The 18,757-nt window shown below is 45.4% G+C and overlaps 1 protein-coding gene across 2 annotated transcripts in view; it reads right to left on the minus strand.

Moving 5' to 3' along the window:
* LOC142883591 (A-type potassium channel modulatory protein KCNIP2) overlaps positions 1-2,770 on the minus strand; it is a 79,031-nt gene extending 76,261 nt beyond the window's left edge. For both annotated transcript variants that reach the window (XM_076018591.1, XM_076018587.1), the window contains exon 1: positions 2,360-2,770. In XM_076018591.1, coding sequence (XP_075874706.1) covers positions 2,360-2,432 — 73 coding nt within the window. In that variant the 5' untranslated portion in view covers positions 2,433-2,770. The remainder of the gene's footprint in view (positions 1-2,359) is intronic.
* Positions 2,771-18,757: the final 15,987 nt, after the last annotated feature.

An 18,757-nucleotide genomic window follows, 5' to 3' on the forward strand; every position in this document is an offset into this window, starting at 1 on the left:
CATCGCTGGCACATTTGCTGCACACAGTTTTTGTTTTTGGGGTTTTTTTTTGCAAATAAAGGTAACAGAGCAATCCTGAGCAGAGCCGCCAAAAGGAAAGATGTGTGGAGTCAGTCTGCCGCAGGCTAAGGAGCGTTGTGAACATCACTGTTTTGGCCCAGCATGGCCGGCAGCACCGTATGTGGGCTGCCCTCACACGACCTTCAGCGCCTATGTTGAGTTGAAAAGCCTGGATGGATGCTTTCAAACCCAGGCAAAAAAAAAAATCTTATTTTCAAACACACATTAAAAACACACACGAACATGTAAGCCCAAGATTCCTTCAGTGTGGCGAGAACATCAGACGGAGCTAGTTTTTACGTCGACGATCTGCTCGTCTGATTTCAGCCTCGCTGCAGTTCCAAACAGTGGAAAGGTGAGAATTCCATTAAAAGTTGCCGCGGACGAGACTGGAGACACACACACAGCTGTGCGAGCACAATCAGCTGCCCTCCGCAGGCCCGAGGTGTGTTCAAGCATAAGAGCAAGCGTTTTATTTAGGCAGCTGGCGTTTAGCAGGCGAGCGGCGAACACAAAGGCAAGTGAGGGAGAGAGAGAGAGAGAGAGAGGACAACTCTAATGTAGAGACCGTAGTGACAGGAGGGCGAGTTAACCCTTGAAGTGCAGCATTAAAAAAGAGAATCTCTAGATAACTGTTTAGGATTTAGAAAAATGACCAGCCTCAGCACTTTCCATTAATTCCCTTCTTTATATAAGCACTAAACTGACAGACACAGCAGAAAGAAAAGACTGGCCAGGAGCGGATATCGTCCAGAAGTACTATTAAACTTTTTTAGAAGTCAAAGATGCAAAAAGCAACAACTGAGGGTAAATGGCCGACTAATTCATTGGGTTTAACGACAGGGCGGTAAACAACATAGTAAGGAGGGTGTTAGTACCGCAGCGAGTGAAGCAGGGCGGCGACGACGCAACTGTGGCCGGTATTAAAAAGAAATGTTTGCACAATCAATTTATCAGTGGCTGTCACAAGGTTCATAAACGCCTTTATGGACCTCAAATCATAGCCGTTCCACACAAACAGCAGGGAGATAAAGCCGAGACCTTGAACAGTTTTAGTGTTGTGGAGTCTCTTCACATTATACAGCAATACCAGTTTTCAAACACTGGCATTGTTCATTACTAGTTTGGCGGTGACAAAGGAGCATCTTTCACTTCTTTTGCGACACTTTCAAGAAAATACTGTGTGAAAGTAAGCAGTTCTGGAAATAGTCAAATTGTGATGTCACAAAGGGCACTGATGCCTCTGTCAGATTCTCCCACCGCCCCACCAGGTATTCGTCCCACCCCGGCTTTTTTTTTTATCCCCTCCAAATTACTTGCAAGGTACAACAGCGCACTTTCAGAACAACGCCAAAAGTCAAGTGATTTTGGTGGGATGCTGTAAACACAGGGTTAAATATTCTGTTATCTATGGAGTTGTTTTGTTTTGTTTTTTGTTTTGATCACAGTCACACAGAGCTGCTCCACTGGAGTCAGTGATGAAAAACAGAAATTCTGAACACACATTCAGTTGGAGACCGTCACATTTTCCAATACCTCTTTCAACATCAACGGAAACAGAAACGTTAACCATGAGCTTCCTGGAGCGTGTCAAGGGTCAAATGAACTGTGCAATCACGAGCCTGCAGGAGGACACATTTCATTCAATCCAAAGAGCAGAGTCTCCAACAGCCACTATTCACACCATGTCAGGGCAGCTTCTTGAACAAAAACAAATTACACAGAGTCAAACTTGAGCAAACAAAGAAACGCAGGTCGAAAAACGACGAGACTCCACAATTTCAACCCCGTCAGCCCGACAGGTGTTGTCCGTCTGCCGTCTGCCGCCTCCCAGCAAACACCGCGGCACGGTGGTCTCCCAAAGCTGAGCCGAGCAGCGAGGCGCACCGCTGCCTTCATTCCACTCACCAAGCGTTACGCACCACATTATGCAACACACTGGCATGCCACATCGACGCGTAAAGATTCAATAAGCTGTTTGCCTGTCCCTGTGTTTTTGGCTTCAGCCGCCAATCGGTCTGATCACGCAGGGGCTGGAGGGGAATCTGGTTGCACTACTTTAAAGCGGGAAGCAAGCACGATAAAATGCAAAAGAAGCACACAAAAATAAACTTTGCACACTTAAAAGACACATGCAAATGAAAGTGGAGTGATTTTCCCACCCGCGCGTGCTGAGCGGAAGCCACCTGAAGTTCCAGACTAGGAGATTTCCGCGCAATCCGCTCATCTTATTGAATCTTTTCGTCTTTCATCAAGCAGGCGGGAGTACATTCAAAAACACCCAGAGGTGTCCACTCACCTGTGAGCTGGTCATACGATCCGTCCAGCTCTCTGGAGTCCGACAAGCTTTGGTCACGGTTCTTCGCCTTCATTTTTCCCCCGCGGTGCGCCGGAATGTGGAACTGTGGGGACTCAGCTGCTGTGAGTGTTGGCGGTTCTCTCACACAAAGTAGGTTTTGTTAATGATGTTGTTGTTGTTGTTGTTGTTGTTGTTGTTGTTGTTGTTGTTGTTGTTGTTGATGATGATGTTGTTCGTCTCCCTGTAGCCTGTCTACGGCGAAGTCAACAAGTCATCGTTGATTCGTCATCAGCGTTGAAATCGCAGCCATGAAAGTTGTTAGATCCCGCGTGTGTCTGCTTTTTTTGTTTGGCGTGCGCTCTCGGCATCGGGAAGCAGAGTGAAACCGAGCGCGCTGGAGAGTCGGAATGGGGGTGGCACGCGCGCGTGCATGCGTACACATCAACAGAGTGCGAGAGAGAGAGAGAGAGAGAGAGGCGGGGGGGGGATTAGGGGAGGAGGAGAAGTAGATAGAGGAGGAAGAGGAGGAGAGAGAAGAGGGGGGGGGGAAACACAAAACACAACAGCTTAAAATCCACCTCACTGGATCTGGCTGGAGATTAACGCAGAGATTAATTAGCAACTAAACACGAAGGAACCCAAAATTTTGAAATTTCACTAATTTCCTGTTTCCTGCACCACTACTGTATGTTCAGATCCTCTGGTGAGTCTCCACCATTGCCAAGTGATTTGCATTCTGAAGTTTCCCCTACACAGAGAGACAGTCGTTTGAATACACTGGTCCCCGGTCCGCCATGCAAAGTCTGCACGCTGGCTGGAGGAGTTTTTTTTTTTTTTTTTTTGGTCTGATAGTCAAACAATTATCTTGAATCTTAGCCTCGTCAAACGGGCGCTGACGTCCGTAACTGCGGCCAAAAAGACGGAGCGGTTCTGCGTTGTCATCGTTTGGATGACTGGAAACATCCTCAGCCACTGACTTGCCAGAGTGGAGATAGATTGGTCAAGAGGAGCCTTCAAATCATCAGACCTTTTGTGTGTGTGTGTGTTTTTATCATAGAGTTCATGACTCGCCAGATAATGTTTGTGCCGAACCTTCAGTCGTCTGACAATGGATGCATCAAACACCGCCTTCACTTGCCAATTCGATGAGAACAGCAGGTCTGATTTGTGATTTCCTTTGCAGACCTGCCAAATGTCTGAACGTGCTTTTACTTTAATGAAAACACAACTCATTTGTTAAATTAATTTTTTTAAAAAAGTGCAAAGATCTGAAATTGGATGTGAAACGGGATCTTTCAATTTTAGATCAAATTTCCAAGACATAGTTTTGCATTAAAAGGAACGTAAATGTCAACAATGCGCTTCAATGCCTCAGAATTGTTCTGGGTCACGGGTCGAATGAACTGTGAATGTGTTAGAAAAATCCTGCAATCATGAACTTCAAGCGTTCTTCAAACTGCAGTCTGCAATGTAAACTCAAGTCGTGACAAGTTTGACAAGTCGAGGATTCAATACTAACTTTCGGTACTCACAAGACACCACCGAAGTTGTTTGGAGAAAAGTTCTGTTCTTTGTTTATGTTCTTAGAATGTTATGTAAATAAAATGTGAATGGAAAAAAAATTGCTATCACAATGCTCCATTGTATTGGCACAGGCAGGGTGGAACTATTTCCTTCTGTGAAACTCCAGAACAGTTATGTGAGTAAGAAAGCATCTTCAGAACCTCCAACAATTTAGTGATGAGTACAAAATTGGACAATTTTCTGTTCTGTTGGATCATTCCTTTATGGGATATGGTAACAAAACTACAGGTAGCCAATTTTTAAAAACCAAAAACAGGATATGTCAAAAAATATGTTGAAAATTCATTCCTGAGTCATTCGTCAACAGCTTTCCAACATCTTTTAAAACCCACAGCTGGCCTACATGTGGCTCCATTCATGCCGTTATTATCACCGTCACATGCACTCCTAATGTTCTCAACTGAGTCACAGCCGTGTCAGATGTACACAGAGACATCAGCAAGGAGCAACACTGCTGCTGCTGCTGCTGCTGCTGCTGCTGCTGCCAAGCAGAGGTTTCCGACGCCGCTCTTGTCTATAAATACGCTCTGGCTTTCAGAAGCCTTGTGTGTGTGTGTGTGTGTGTGTGTGTGTGTGTGTGTGTGTGTGTGTGTGTGTGTGTGTGTGTGCGTGTGTGTGTGCGTTTCTATTTTTTTCCCCCCCGTTTTCCTCCTTCATCTATCTGAGCTTCCGTTAAGGTTTTGCTAACAGCAGTCATTGCAATGGTCTGCTTGGTCTCCAAGTGCGTAATTTCCTATTTTCACTGCGTGTGTTCGTACGGGCTGCAACATTCTTTCATGTGGTGTAACCAATAAAAGTGGAATTGAAACATCTCCTTTTAAACGTCATGACAATACGAGTCATTTTTTAACCCATCATGGGTAAAATAATAATGACAATAATAAACAACTTAACAACTTAATAGTCACAAAAAAAATCACTTTTCTGTCACAGTGAACCAAATCTGTGATCTCTATATATAGATATATAGATATACTCATACATACACATGTTCTTCAACTGCTGCTCACTTGGTTGAGCTCTGAGAGCAGCAGACGGATGACCACATCGAGATACAAAGTTCCCCCGACGGCTATTCTCATTACCATGTAAATGCTTCCACGGTTGATTTATTTGTTATCATTTACATTCTGAGTGTTCCGCATTACCAAGACCGATCTAAATTCCCCAGAAAAAGGTCATCAGGAGAGTGACATGCTTGAAGCCACGAAAAAAAGAAAGGGTGGAGGTGTGGGGGCGGGACAATCACAGGGAGCCACCCTTTCTATCATCTAATATCCACCAAATATTTCACAGACACGGGCGATTGGGGAGTGATGGCACCGCTCCGTGCTTGGCAAATGAAAGGAGACAAGCGGAGGTGGATTTCAAATGAGAGGGAGGTGGAGCACACATAGAAAGAGAAATGGGGAAGTGGGGGAGATCGATTCATGGTTAGTTAGGCGGCTTTCAGTGAGTCACGGCTGAAATACGGGACCAGAGGCAGGAAGCAGAAAGTCTTTAGGACTCGAGCGATGGGCTGGAGCCCTGGCGGCCGTCGCTGCTCCATCTGGAGGGATAGGTGTTCAAAAATTAACAAGTCTGATTAAAATTTCACCACGTTTACGTTTGAAAAATCACCACGTCGGCCAGGGCTAACGTTAGTCACCTCAGCTGAGCGTTAATGTGTTTCACAGGAGCAAGACCTTCTTGACCTGTCAAAGTGAAAGAGTAAAAGTTATTTCCTAAATTATTGATGTCTGATTTTGACTTTTTTACTGATGTCCGATTTCCCCATATTGTCCAACCCCTAATTTCCGTTACCAAAATCAACCGATATCAACCAATACCGATATATGGGGTCGTGGAATTAACACATTATGGCTAATTTGTATTGTGACGTCCCGCATGATGTCATCAGTTACGAATGAGCTATTTTATTAGCAGCCAGCCACCACTGAAAGCACTCTGCTGAAACACGCGCATTGTTTGCTGTTATGCTTGGATGCGGTTTGATGACATCATCAAGTGTAGTTGAGACGAGTAAAGTATTGTTGTTTACTTTTTAGTAATACCAGGAAATTCAAGGAATTCATTCTTTGGCATGACAACTAAATTGGAGAAATAAAAAAAGGCCATATTTTTATAATATATTTTCCCGGAACCAATGTTTTTAATATTAATTTTTAATGCCTTTATCGGCCGATAATATTGGGAGGCTGATAATATCGGACTTCCCTATCCTAAATGGATGAATACAACTGAGGATTCTGCTTTTTTGGCTAATTCTTGTTTTTTTTTTTTCTCTCACCTTATTTATTGCATCATTTAAGTGTTACTAATGGATCTCTGGGTCCGGGAGAATCACTGTGGAGTTGTTTTGGGGTCCAGCAAACACTTCAGAAGTTTCTTCACCACTTGGCCAGTAAAGCTTCACCAAACTGAGCCCGGTGAAAATATCCACCTGTGCAATGTAACAAACCCTTTCAGCGCGCGTGCGAGTGCATCCAAATTAGCCATTTAATCCCCGTCCACCCCTGAACCTGCAGCACTTTGTAACCGGATTACTTACACCCACTCAAACGCATAAACAGGCACTCAGACACATGGGATGCGGAACCGGCGTCTGCGAAATGCAGATAAATGAAAGAGGGGCGGAGGAGCGAGAAGTCTCATCATCCAACTGATGCAGCGTCTGACTCCCTCCGCAACACCCCCAAGGTTGGACCCCATGTCCTTGGCAACTCTCTCAGCCGCCACACTGAGGTTATAAATAGCCCAAACTCCGGGATTCCCTCACCGAAGCGCGTGCGGCGCAGAGTGACACTGGCTTGATTCAAAACACAACGTGTCAGACGGTCGCTTGTGAGAGCGTTTTCATTTCTCCTCAATTCATTGCTCAATATTTGGGACTCGCCGCGGCGCCGCAGAATAATTTCTGGCAGAATAAAGCAGAATAAGGCAGAATAAGAGGGATTAACTTGGGGGGAAAATAAAAACCTGTCAGCGATGGTATTCTGAATGCGAGAGCTCAGCAAAGCGAAGAGCAAAGCCTCCTTGTTAAGCAGCATCAAACAGCACTTCAGCCCTCTGACTGACACTTCCCTCCATTATTCACCAGCGCCACCGACCACCACCAAGGAGCTGTCGACTTCCCCTCAGTCACACGGCCAACACTGGCCGACGGGCTGATTGATGGCGGCTGAACCCCGTTCACACACCCAAGAGTGGATTCGCTCATCGGCGGGAAGGATCAAAGCCTCGTCACGCACATCATCGCGGGCTGGATGGCAGTGAGAGACACCACAAAGAACTTTAGCTATTAAAAGGAAGATGACCATGGTACAAGATGGAGGAACTCTAGAAACCAATCCTCGCTAGCCTTCCAACTTCAATATTCATTTGAGTTTCAGAGCTCATTAATTAATAAAATCCACAAATCGCTATAGATCTCAAGAAAAACACCATATTTAGCCCCCTGTTTACAGCCTGGTGTAACTCCCTCATTCTGGAAAGATGGAAAACATTTCTAGAATGTGAATGTGTTGAGTGTGTTGACACTATTATTTATTTATTCATCATTATTATTATTATTATTATTATTATTATTATTATTATCGTTGTTGGAAATCAACCAGAGCTGAATTTAGCCTTATATTGATGGAAATCCAACACAGCATGACTTAAAAGGAATTTCAAATGAATGCTCGCATGAACCCTTTTTCCAAAAGCTCTGCTCTTTGCTGCTCCTTGGAAATACAATTTCATGTATTCTGCCTCCCTTAGGAAGGCAATAAAAATGGATAATGATCATTTTTTGTCTTCATAAAAGCTGAGAACTGGAAGCCGGCCGCTTGTCAGCAGCAGCTTAGCTTTCCGTGGCGGCCGGCGAACGTTACTTTCTTTCATGCACTTTTAATGAGCAGAGCTGCGGCCCGCCTCGTGACCACACACTGTCATGTAAATTTAAAAAAAGAAAAAAATTTTCTCCGCGCCAACCGGTTCTCCTCCGCTGCCTCCTCCTCACACGCTCCCATCTCAGCATCCTTCGGTCGCTTCCCGCCGCCTTCATCAAACCTTTAACCCTAATTCAATCCGACCGTCCGCCTTCCCTCTCCTCCTTCCTCCCTCCTTTCCATCCTTGTGATATATCCCCTCCCTGCATCTCTCTTTTCACTCCCATCTTCCCAATCTCGCCTTCCTCCATCCTTGTATTTCAATTCCACGCAACTGTCCAGGACGTGACTAGAGTGACCTTCCCCGAACATCGTCAGATTCCCTTGTCATGTTTTCTATTTTTTTCCCCCCCGTCTTATGATTCGGCCTCAGACGGAGAACAGTGACCACACGTCTCCCCGGAATACGTCTGTTGTCTCAGCGCACGTTTGGAACCTGTGATGGCTCCTGACAGATGTCAAGCGCTCGGCTGCTGCTACCGACGTCACCTCATGCCCGAGGGATGGCACCGTCCGGGAGAGCAGCCCACACACACGCGCACACGCACACACACTTGCAGCCGTGTTAGGCAAACCGGTTTGCGATGTGCACGTTCTGTTTCTCCTCAGCACAGCAAGTAAGTTACAGAACTGACCTCAGTATGTTTAAAGGAGAAAAAGAAAAGCAACTTTTTTTTTAGAGCGGCATGAATTACTGAGGAGGGTAAAGTGCATTATTTTACTCTCACATTGATGCTGTCTAGGTTTGTTTGTTTGTTTGTTATATTGGCAGACCTCTCTTTAGCTTCCCCCCTTTTGCCATTTTTGCAGCTTTGTGTCATTTTGTCTGAAAATTCTCTTGATATGCTCTTGCGTGCGCTTATTTTTAGTGTAGAAAACCAATTGGTAAAAAAAAAAAGAAGCAATTTTTAAAAATTTTCACCAACATCAAATAAAAAAAATAACTTGTTGCATAACAGTTAGTTGGCAAACCGTAACTTCAATAACTTGAAAGTACGAGAGATTCAGCAATGACTTGATGTCAACTAAATATATCATGAGTCAGCATTGGTGTTTTCATTGTTTGTCTATCCATTATTCATTCATTCATTTTAAATCTGCTTCTTTATGCACATGGTGTTTCAGAGTCGAACAACACCCACCTGCTTGTTTTAATTAAGCATTTCTGTCACACTGAAAAATATTCAAGCATAAATATTCATGCAGGTGCTCCAGAGGACGCAGGTGTGTGTCCACCTCGCACAAATTTACAAAAGTTACTTGAACTGCGAAAGCTGAAATGATTATTTCTAGTGAAAACACAATTTATGAGCAACTCGTAAATCAAAAAAGAAAACAACCAAGACTGAAAGGCTGAAAGAAGCGAAAGCGATTTGCCATCGACTGTGGTGGGGTAAACAGAACACAGCTTGCAACGCTCTTCAGAATGTCTGCATGTTGGTTTCCGTCAGAGCAGTTAAAGCTCAGCGCTGAGCGCAAAACCAGAACACACATTCAAAAAAATGCAAATGGAGACGGTTGGAGGAAAGGGATGTGACATACTGTATATGTGTCTTCAGACATCACATCACATCACCCCCCTTGATCTTTCATACCTTCAGCAGCCCATCCAAACAATCCCATTACCTCCTCCTGATCCCCTGAAGCGCCATTGATCATCGTGGCCACGAAGGAGCGTCACCGTTGTCCATAAAGCCGACTCGTTTTTCATTGGTCTGCCATGAGAGCAAACAGCCCAAATGTGTCTGACAAACACTTACAATAACAAATCACGCTGACTTGGGGTGATGCCGGCTAAATAGCCATCAGTAGTGGGGAAAAGCCCATAAAAATCACCCTCTGATAGATCACTGGGGCGTGCTTGGCCCAGGCAGGCGGGGGAGTTTTTATAGGCATGGGCCGGGTGGTGGTGGTGAGGAGATGAATGGAAAGCGGGGACCCAGGCTGGGTGCAGGATATGATGGAGGGAGTAAACAGCAAAAGTGCCAATCTGGCCCGGCAGACAGATGGATGGAGTCTGGCTGCTCCGGAAAACTGGCCCCGGCCTCCACCCGGAGATGTGTTTTCCCGTTAATGTTGCCCGCGGGGCTGTTTTCAAGCTGAAAGAAAAAAACCTGTGAGACATGGAGTCACTGACAACACTCCCAGCCAGGTGTTCGGAGATCATTTTGAGACCGTTTTTTGGGATTTTTAGTTTTCCTCTTTCCGAACTAGTGGACAGTCAAACAAAGCATCTGTCTTAAACTAAATATAAAGAATCCCCAGGCCATTGCGACCCGCACTCAGGAATACCACATCGACATCACACCTTTAAGAGCACCTCTGTATTCATCCGGATGCTTTTTACAACTCTTGTTAAAAAACAAAAAAACAAAAAAAAAAACCTTCTTGTCAGACTAATTACTGTGGTCATCAGCAAAGTGGTTTTGGTGACCAGAGCGTCACGATACCATCAGGAGCGGACGAGTTCACCGCGTGATGGAGAAATTTGATCTGAGCCTGCAGCCCCCCCAGTATTATGTCTGACAACGGCAAACTGCATATATAAAGTCCGTTATCAGTGGAGCGGGGTGCGCTCCATCTCAGCCTCGGGATCGGGTGGCGCATATCGGTTTTCTGAGCGACGGGTTTCGAGTGCATCGCATCAAAACCTCTCCACGGTTCGCCTGAGAGGAGTGGGGTGTCTCTCTCTCTCCGTGTCTCACTCTGTGTGTGTGCTGCCACTTGTGACTGCGGGTCCTAGGGGTGTTGCATGAGTAATGCCGAGGCGCCTCCTAATGAAAGATAATGTCGAGTTAATGATCTGTCAAAATGAAGTGTTTGCTCATTGAAGGAGGGATCATCCCGGGCTTTAATTTCCACCCAGTGACTCAGGCTGGTGGATATCACTCCTTTTGTGCGCACCCTAACATATTTGTGTCTTCCATATATCACGCACGTCCGACGGACGGGGCAAAACACGTCTCAATGCAAAGTGCGTTATTCCCACACGCGCACGTTTGTTTATGGGCGGCCCGTGAAGAGGAGGAGGAGGAGGAAGAGGAGGAAGTGGTGGAGCAGCGGCGAAGCGCCTCATCAACCGCTCCAGCCGTCGGCAGATTAACGGGGGAGACGGGAAGAGAGAACACAACAGTCAGAGCGCCCATAAATGGCCATCCAGCCAACGGCTACAGAGGGAGGATTAGCCTCTGCTTTAGTCACCGCACTCGGTCGTCACGAAAGCACGCGGCCGCTAATCTTGGCCGCGTCCCCTCCGCCGCCGCCGCCGCCGCCAGCTCAGGAATGATTTGCGACGCTCGGGAAAAATGAGCGTCTGTGTTTTGTGTTTTGATGAGCGTGTTTGCGCGCACGTGATTTACAGCGCGGAGGAGTGTGTGGCGCCGGCCGTCGACTGAGACGAGGGTGAAGGTCAAGTCAAGGAGGTCAAGAAGACGACGGGGAGATGTCTCGTCGGTTCGGGCTGAGATGCTCTGAGGCGATAAGCCCTGATGAGTCTCGGCAGAGAAACACACAAACCCGCAAAGCGTCGCCGCGAGTGAGATTAGATTGGAAGGTCAGACGGCAGTCTGGGCAACAGCACTGAGAGACAGTCTGTATCATGAAGTCATTCGAAATTAGCTTCTTATATATTATGCATCACCTATAGTGACAATTTATCATCAGTTGCTGCAACTCTGTCATCATCGTTCACTGTATTTAGCACCAATGCCCTTCACTGGCGGTGACAATAATCTGATGAAGCTGTTTCAGCGGCGAATGAAAATGACGTAGCCGATGTTATACAGTTCCTATTGACATGCAGCCGCGTGCTTATTCAGATTAATGCAGCATAAAGCAGCGCTCACAGACAATTTGTCTATATCTCGCTCCCACTGTCCGCTGCTTTTCAAAGCTCCAGAAAAACATCTTTGGAGCCATTATTTTCGCGCCGCCGTTAATGCTCCACCACTGAGCACGAAGAGGCATTTCGGATTTGGGCGCGCAGCGGGGAGAGAGTGTACCTGAGAGAGTTCTGTAATGGAGAGTGGAGGGAGAACTTTCTGATGTCCCGCAGGTCTTTAACGAGAATACGGAAAAAGAAAAACTGTGGGCGATTACGGAGAGAACCGCGTGTCCTCAGAATGAGACAGCGTGCACTCGGCCGCCACTGGGGATGCAAACAGCAGGAGCACTCTTAGCGGAAGGACCGCTGTTAATTCAAAATCAATTTTCTGATTTCACCTTGTCCAGTGAAGGCTCCTCAACTGACAAATGCAGAAGTCTCCATTCTCAACATTTTCTAGCAACAGCTAAAAATTTATTCTGGGTCAATGTCAGCAAAACACAAAATCTGAAGTTGTTTTGGACTTTATGATTACAAAAGGAAAAATTCTGAGCTCATAAATGGAAAAAGAAACAAGAAAATTCAAAGTGACATTTTAGTTTAGTTTAGTTTAGGTCGTATTTATTTCAAATATGTCAGAAAAAACAAAAAATATGCAAAAATAACAAATAAAGCCATTCAAGAATGAATAACTGATGTAGCAAAAGAAAACAATAAAAAAAAATGAATATATTTGAAAGGGAGTGAGAAGAAGTAAAAATACGTATGTACTTACACTGACAACTTACACTGCGTGGATACTTGCTGCCTTCTATGTATAATACAATTTTTACATAGAAAATAATAATAATACTATATCATTTAATGTAAAAATAGTATGCTCTATAAATATCAATGAATGTACAGATATACTGTAGATATGCACATATACGTATATATAAATGGGACACAACAGCATGTATACACAGTACACATACACCAATACAAACACTGAAACACACCGACTCTTAATGCTGTTCACTATATCTTGTGAATATCATATGTTTGTAAAATCTTTTTAAACGATTGACGCAGAAGAAACAGACAAGTCAACAGAGATGTAACTGCATAGCCAAGCGCTCTGAACACTATTTACTCTGCTAATTGCATGTGGAGCTGTCTTGACCTTGGTCTGCCGCGGCCCGTCACGTGTCGCCCTACTGTTATCTAAGCTTTACCTCCAACGGAGGCAGCCGGGCATGAAGCAGCACCTGGGTCCCGGTAATACGACCGTCATTAGTTACTCATTATGTCGGCCGCTCAAGCATAGCGCCGACCACTGTCTCAGAGCGGCGTACAAGAGTTCACCGCGATAACCGTCACCGTCGCTGCGGCTAATCCAAGTTGCTAGTTCCTGTACTTGTTCTCGCGCAAGAGGGGAGACTTTGTTGCCACCCCGAGGCGGGACGCGAATCGAACTCGAGCCCCTTCCGGGCGTTCTAATTTGGAATTTGAATCAATCGGCTCTCCTTTGGCACTCAGTCACGCGGTGGATTTATCTGTTGTTCCTCCTGAACCGCAAAACCTCAAAACTTTACAGTGGCTTATCGATTTTGAATACCAGTAGGCGCCGTGATCAATGTGCTTCATCATCCCTAAAGCCTCCATCTGTGCGTGTGCGTGTGTGTCTCATCCACGCTTTGAGGCGGCCCTTTGCTCCGTGTGGTCGATACGAACTCATGAGCGGTCATCAGCTTAATTCATGCGTGTCGTGTCTCGTATGAGCTGGAGGGAATGAAACCACAAACCCCATCTATTGTGTAAATGCAGGCAAACTTCTGGCCCCAAGGCTTCCATCTGTCCTTAAATGTGGGCTGGCGCTGTGTGAGTGTGTGTGTGTGTGTGTGTGTGTGTGTGTGTGTCTGTGTGTGCTCTGACTTTAAATGACCTGGCACCAAAGGATGCGCACGTTGTGAATACAACTGGTCGAAAATACGCAGCCAAGAGACTTCAAGACTTCAAAGGGTTTTCAAAATAAAAATCATACATTAAACAAGATAATATGATATTATATGCCTTTGCCGGGGTTGTTTTTGTGTGAATATGGATTTTCTCTTTTTCCACGCCGGCGGCGTGTTGTATCATCATTCAACACGGCGCAACAACCACCCCTCCCCGTCGCCCAAATCCCCCCACTTGCGAGGGCGGCACTGAGGCGTCCCGCTGTTTCCTCCCACGGGGCAGAGTTGTCATCAGACCGAGGGGCCTCCCCAGACCACTATGGCTTAATAGCCTAGTTTAGTGCCACATGGCCACGCAGATTGAAGAGCAGGGTAAAGCGAGAGTTCTCACCACAGTGTCGCTTCAAAACACAGGGAGGCACCGCAGAGATTAATCACTGCCGGGGTGACAAATTCCAGCACCGAAGAAATTAAAACGTTGATGCATTCCTTCAATAATAATTCAGTTTGTACGTTTTCTTTCTAAAACATAATTTTTTATGTTAACTATTAATCGACTATCGATGAATTGTCGATTAAGAATTGAATCGATTAAATTAAATTAGTCGCAATTCATTTTTTGCACAGATAGTTAATATCATTATAACAGTGGAGTGGCAGAAAAGAGCAATTCACCTGTAATAGTCATAATACTGTATACCTGGAACAAGCTACTGTTAAACAACTTGTTGAAATGTGACCCATTGCAAGTCAACTTAAAGTCAGCGGATAAATGTTAAGGGTGTTTTCACTGTTCTCTAATGTAAAAATGGGTCACATTGGACCCTCAACATTATTTAGGGCTTAAATAATGTGTTCCTTACACATCTGTAATTGTGAAATTTAGGTTCTCAGGAAAAATCGCCACTTATCAATTAATGGTTAATCGATTGATAAGGGCATTCAAATAAAGATTAATGAATTAATCGATCATTTGCATCCATAGCCAGGAGGTATATTTACACTCAAACTGCACAGCGGCTCAAACGATCAATCAATTTAAAGTCTTTGGCTCATTATTGGAAAATCTATACAAGCCACAAACTTACTAATTCCCATTTAGCTGGCTGAGGACACAAAGGACGACTGGACCTTCAAATGAAGTTTAATAAGCTAATTAGAATTCACTCATCAATTTATTAATTCAAACAAACCCGTCACCCCGGGTGCTCGGGAGCAGAAGCCTGCTCTGTATTACAAATAGCGGAACCAGAAGAAGTGACAAGACAGATCTTCTAAGGAGAAGTTTGGAGTCTTAATGAGGCATCGCTTGCTGCGCCACGTCAATTACAGCTTTTGCAACAAGTAAATCCTTCATCGGAGCCTTTCTGACACCGACGGTGACAGTTTGTGCCCCGCAGACAATGAGGAGATGTCACCGCACATCTGAGGCAACGTCAGTTAACAGATCAGACGCAAACAAATCTTTTACCACCCACCGCCGGATGACCCGGCAGCCTGACCCGAACTGGGGCAGCTGGCAAGGTCGGCGCTTCAAGAACCCACAAATACACAACGGAGAAGCACACACGTTAAATCATTTCAATTCAGCTGTGGCGACTTCGGCGAAGAATAAATGGCGGAGCTCGTTTTCGAAAAGCTGAGACTAATGACCCTCTACTTTGGAAAGTCACAGGCAGACGCATGAAGTAATGATATTTGGACTTAGTCCCTATAAGGCAGCCATTAGTCAGCGCGCATACGCTGTTAGCAAGGAGCGGCTCCAGTGCCGCTGCGCCGCTTTCCGCTGGATGCAAATATTTACATTTGATTGGGCAAGCAAAGCTGGAGCCATTTGTTTTCTTACGCATCTGAAGCCTCTGCATGCAGCCAGAGGCATCGGCAAAGACAAGTGGACAGGGAGGGGTGAAGAGAAAATCAATTTCCTTACTGACCAGGCAACATGAACCTGTGTAAACATCTCATGGTGGATCAGAAAGAGAAGAACGGAGTGATTATCAAACTGCAGGATTGAGCAAAAAGGGACAATTTATTGTAACTATATTCTTATTGTGCATATGGTGACCAAAAATACATTTAGGGATATAAACAAGTATATCAACTAAACAACAAAAAATATATATATAGTGTAATATAAAGAGTATAAAGAGTATAAAGAGTATATTCATGTGCCTCTGATGCATCAGCGAAACAAAGGCGTGGCAGATGTACAGTTTGAAGTGACTACACGGAGGCAGGCTGCAGACCTGTCATCCCCAACGCAACCTCAGGACCTCCAAGCTGCATGTCTCACAAATAGAATCTTCAGCAGGCCCTGGCAGAGTTTTCACGAGGACCGACAATGGTCGTTGTTTCACGGTTGAATGCCTCCAAGCGGAGGGAGGCAGGGAGGGGAGAGGGGGGAAAAAAGAAAAAAAGCAAACAGAATAAACTGATCAAAGATGCCAGCAACCCTGAGACCCCCGGCGTCACCTCTCTGGCAGGATACACCGACTCAGAAAATAACAAACACGGAGACAGAGCGAGAGACAAAAGGGAGAGCAGGGGTTACGGAGAAAGGCGAGGAGTGGGAGAGCGGCGGAGAGGCGGTGGTGGCGGTGGTGGCGGTGGTGGCGGTGGTGGCGTGATTCGGGAGTGAGCCGAGCTCCAGGCTGCTGATGACAGGAACTCACTCACACACAATATGCTTTGACAGCGCGAGACACGTGCCAAGAAAATATCCCCCACGCAAAACAAGTAACGGCTCCCAGAGTGCCAACCACAACGGAGGCGTTTGCACGCACGCACGCACGCACGCACGCACGCACGCATGCACGTGCACGCTCGTACGCAAGGCAGCAATCACCATCGATTGTAAGTCGCAGACGAGGCTCTTACGCAACCGAAGAACCGCGACTTTCGCCTCAGGAGTGATTTGTAAAGGCTCGCAGCATCCCGAGGGGGTTTAATACCGCCGGTTTATGTGCAGTGTTTGCCGGATTATGGCATTTCTAGATTTAGCGAGTATTGATGACGGCCGAGGTTCAATCTCGCCCTACCGGGGAAGATCCCGGTTATCGACATGTGCACGATTACAGCCGGACAGGCGCTTTAATGCCCCCGAACATGCATCCTCATTAGGTGGCGCACGGCATCGGGGCCGGCCGCTCCGCCGTGGCTGCCGTGCCCTTGGCGAGGGGGAGAAATAGCCGTCCAGGAGATGAATCTATTCCGCAAATAAAGCGGCCTATCGCGGAGTTTCCCTCTGGAGAATTAGATCCACTGGGTCACACCTGCGCTCTTTAATACAGAGAGCCATGCAGTAAAGTCCTATGCACTTAAGGTACATACACAAACACACATCCACAGCATGATGAAGGTCCATCCCCACACACACAGTCACACAGCCAGCACACATTACGTAATGAAGACCGCCCTCCAAAGCCTGAGGTATTTGTCGCCCTCCACCTCGGCCAATCAAGATCTGACGGGAGGGAAAGAGCGGAGAAGGAAACAGTGGATTAACTCCTCTAATCTGGGATGACATCGGACACGAAGTGTATGGATTAATCCCCCCGCCCCCCTCCACGTCTGTGGCCCGATGCGCAGTTTTCTCCGTCGCCCTCCGGAGGGGAGCTGAAGGTCAAGCAGCAGGCAGCGTGCGTGCGTGCGGTGGGCAGAGAAGACAAATCCAGAAATGGAGCATAATGCACAATGTGACGCATGGACAAATCTCGGTGTGTCTATTCATTCAGCATACTTTTCTTTTTTTAAACAAAAGTGTCTTTGCAGCTGGGTGGCTGGCGCTTCAGCTCTGAAATCTCCCCCCATTCATCTTTCCAACCTCCAACAGAGAGCATTTTTCAGGCGGTGTTAAAAATTTCAAATAGATTCAATAAGCAGTCAGCTTCCTTTAAAGGAGAAAGAAGCTGCGAGCTCCAAGCTACTCCAGAATTAAAAGGGAGAATAAGAAAAGGAGGCGGCTGCAAGTTGTAAGTAATTACTGCTGTTAAAGCAGTTAGCACAGTTGCTGCAGGATGAAATTATATAGATATATTTTTGAATTAAAATGGCTAACAATGCTGTCCCTCGCACCAATATAATAGCCTCTAGCAGACCAGGAAAAAAAAAAAACATACCAACAAATCTGATAAACAGTAGATGATCTTTACATTATTGTGGATAAATCAGACAACTCTAACATTTAGGAAAAGTTCAATCCTCTGTGGCAGGTTCAGTTTGTTTTTGCTGTTTCTCTACTTTGATATATTTGTACAGCTCCTGAATCGCAATGATAGTAAACTCCAAGAGGACAGGTTTAGGTCAAGTGTAGTTATAGTTTCATGGCCTAATAACTTTACATTTATTCCCTTCTTCATTGTGTTTGTTTCTTTTTCTTTTACTAAACACTAATGACTTTTCAAAAGAACCAGAGTCCCATAGACAAAAATATGAATGTCACCTTAAACACTTTTTTTTTCTTTTGGAAATGGCATCCAACCATGTGTAAAGGCGTTTTTTATTGGGTTGCAGCGGCCGTGCGTTCAGGCAGGTAGAGACTGCCACCGAGAGTTAATGTGATAATAAAACGCGGCTAGCTCGTTCAAATTATCACCTGAAAAACGTGGCCAGATCTCACTGCTGTGCCGCTTAAAGAGCAGATGAAGAGCCTCAACTTGTGGGGACATGCCTTTTTATTCTCCTGCTGATTTAGCATTTTCTGTTTCAAACTCATTAACATCATAGTCTCTTAAAACATGAAAGGTTACCTTAAAGTTCAAATATTCTTAGGAACGAAAAGGCGATTAAACTTTCAAACGAAGACATCAAGCTAATCATATTACTGCAGTAACTGACTTTAATAAATAACTGACAATTGCTTCCCAGTTTTCAAATAATCATGAAAAACATGAAACATTCATGTTGGTAGAAGTGGATAAGGTATGACCTTTAATGTACCATGATGAATTGTTAATTGTACCAGTCATTTCCTGTTAGGTTAAAACCATCAGCCAGGAAATTCTTGAGGAGAAACTTTTTCCATTCTCTGGGAAAATCTCAGAGTGTCCTCAGAACCAGAAGTCAGTGCCACCAATTATTTCCCGAGATGGGACCCGTCCCAATGCGACGCTTCGCC

The sequence above is a fragment of the Nelusetta ayraudi genome, unplaced genomic scaffold, assembly GCF_046127955.1.
Source record: "Nelusetta ayraudi isolate G7.1 ecotype Tasmania unplaced genomic scaffold, CSIRO-AGI_Nayr_v1 ptg000008l, whole genome shotgun sequence".
Lineage (NCBI taxonomy): Eukaryota > Metazoa > Chordata > Actinopteri > Tetraodontiformes > Monacanthidae > Nelusetta > Nelusetta ayraudi.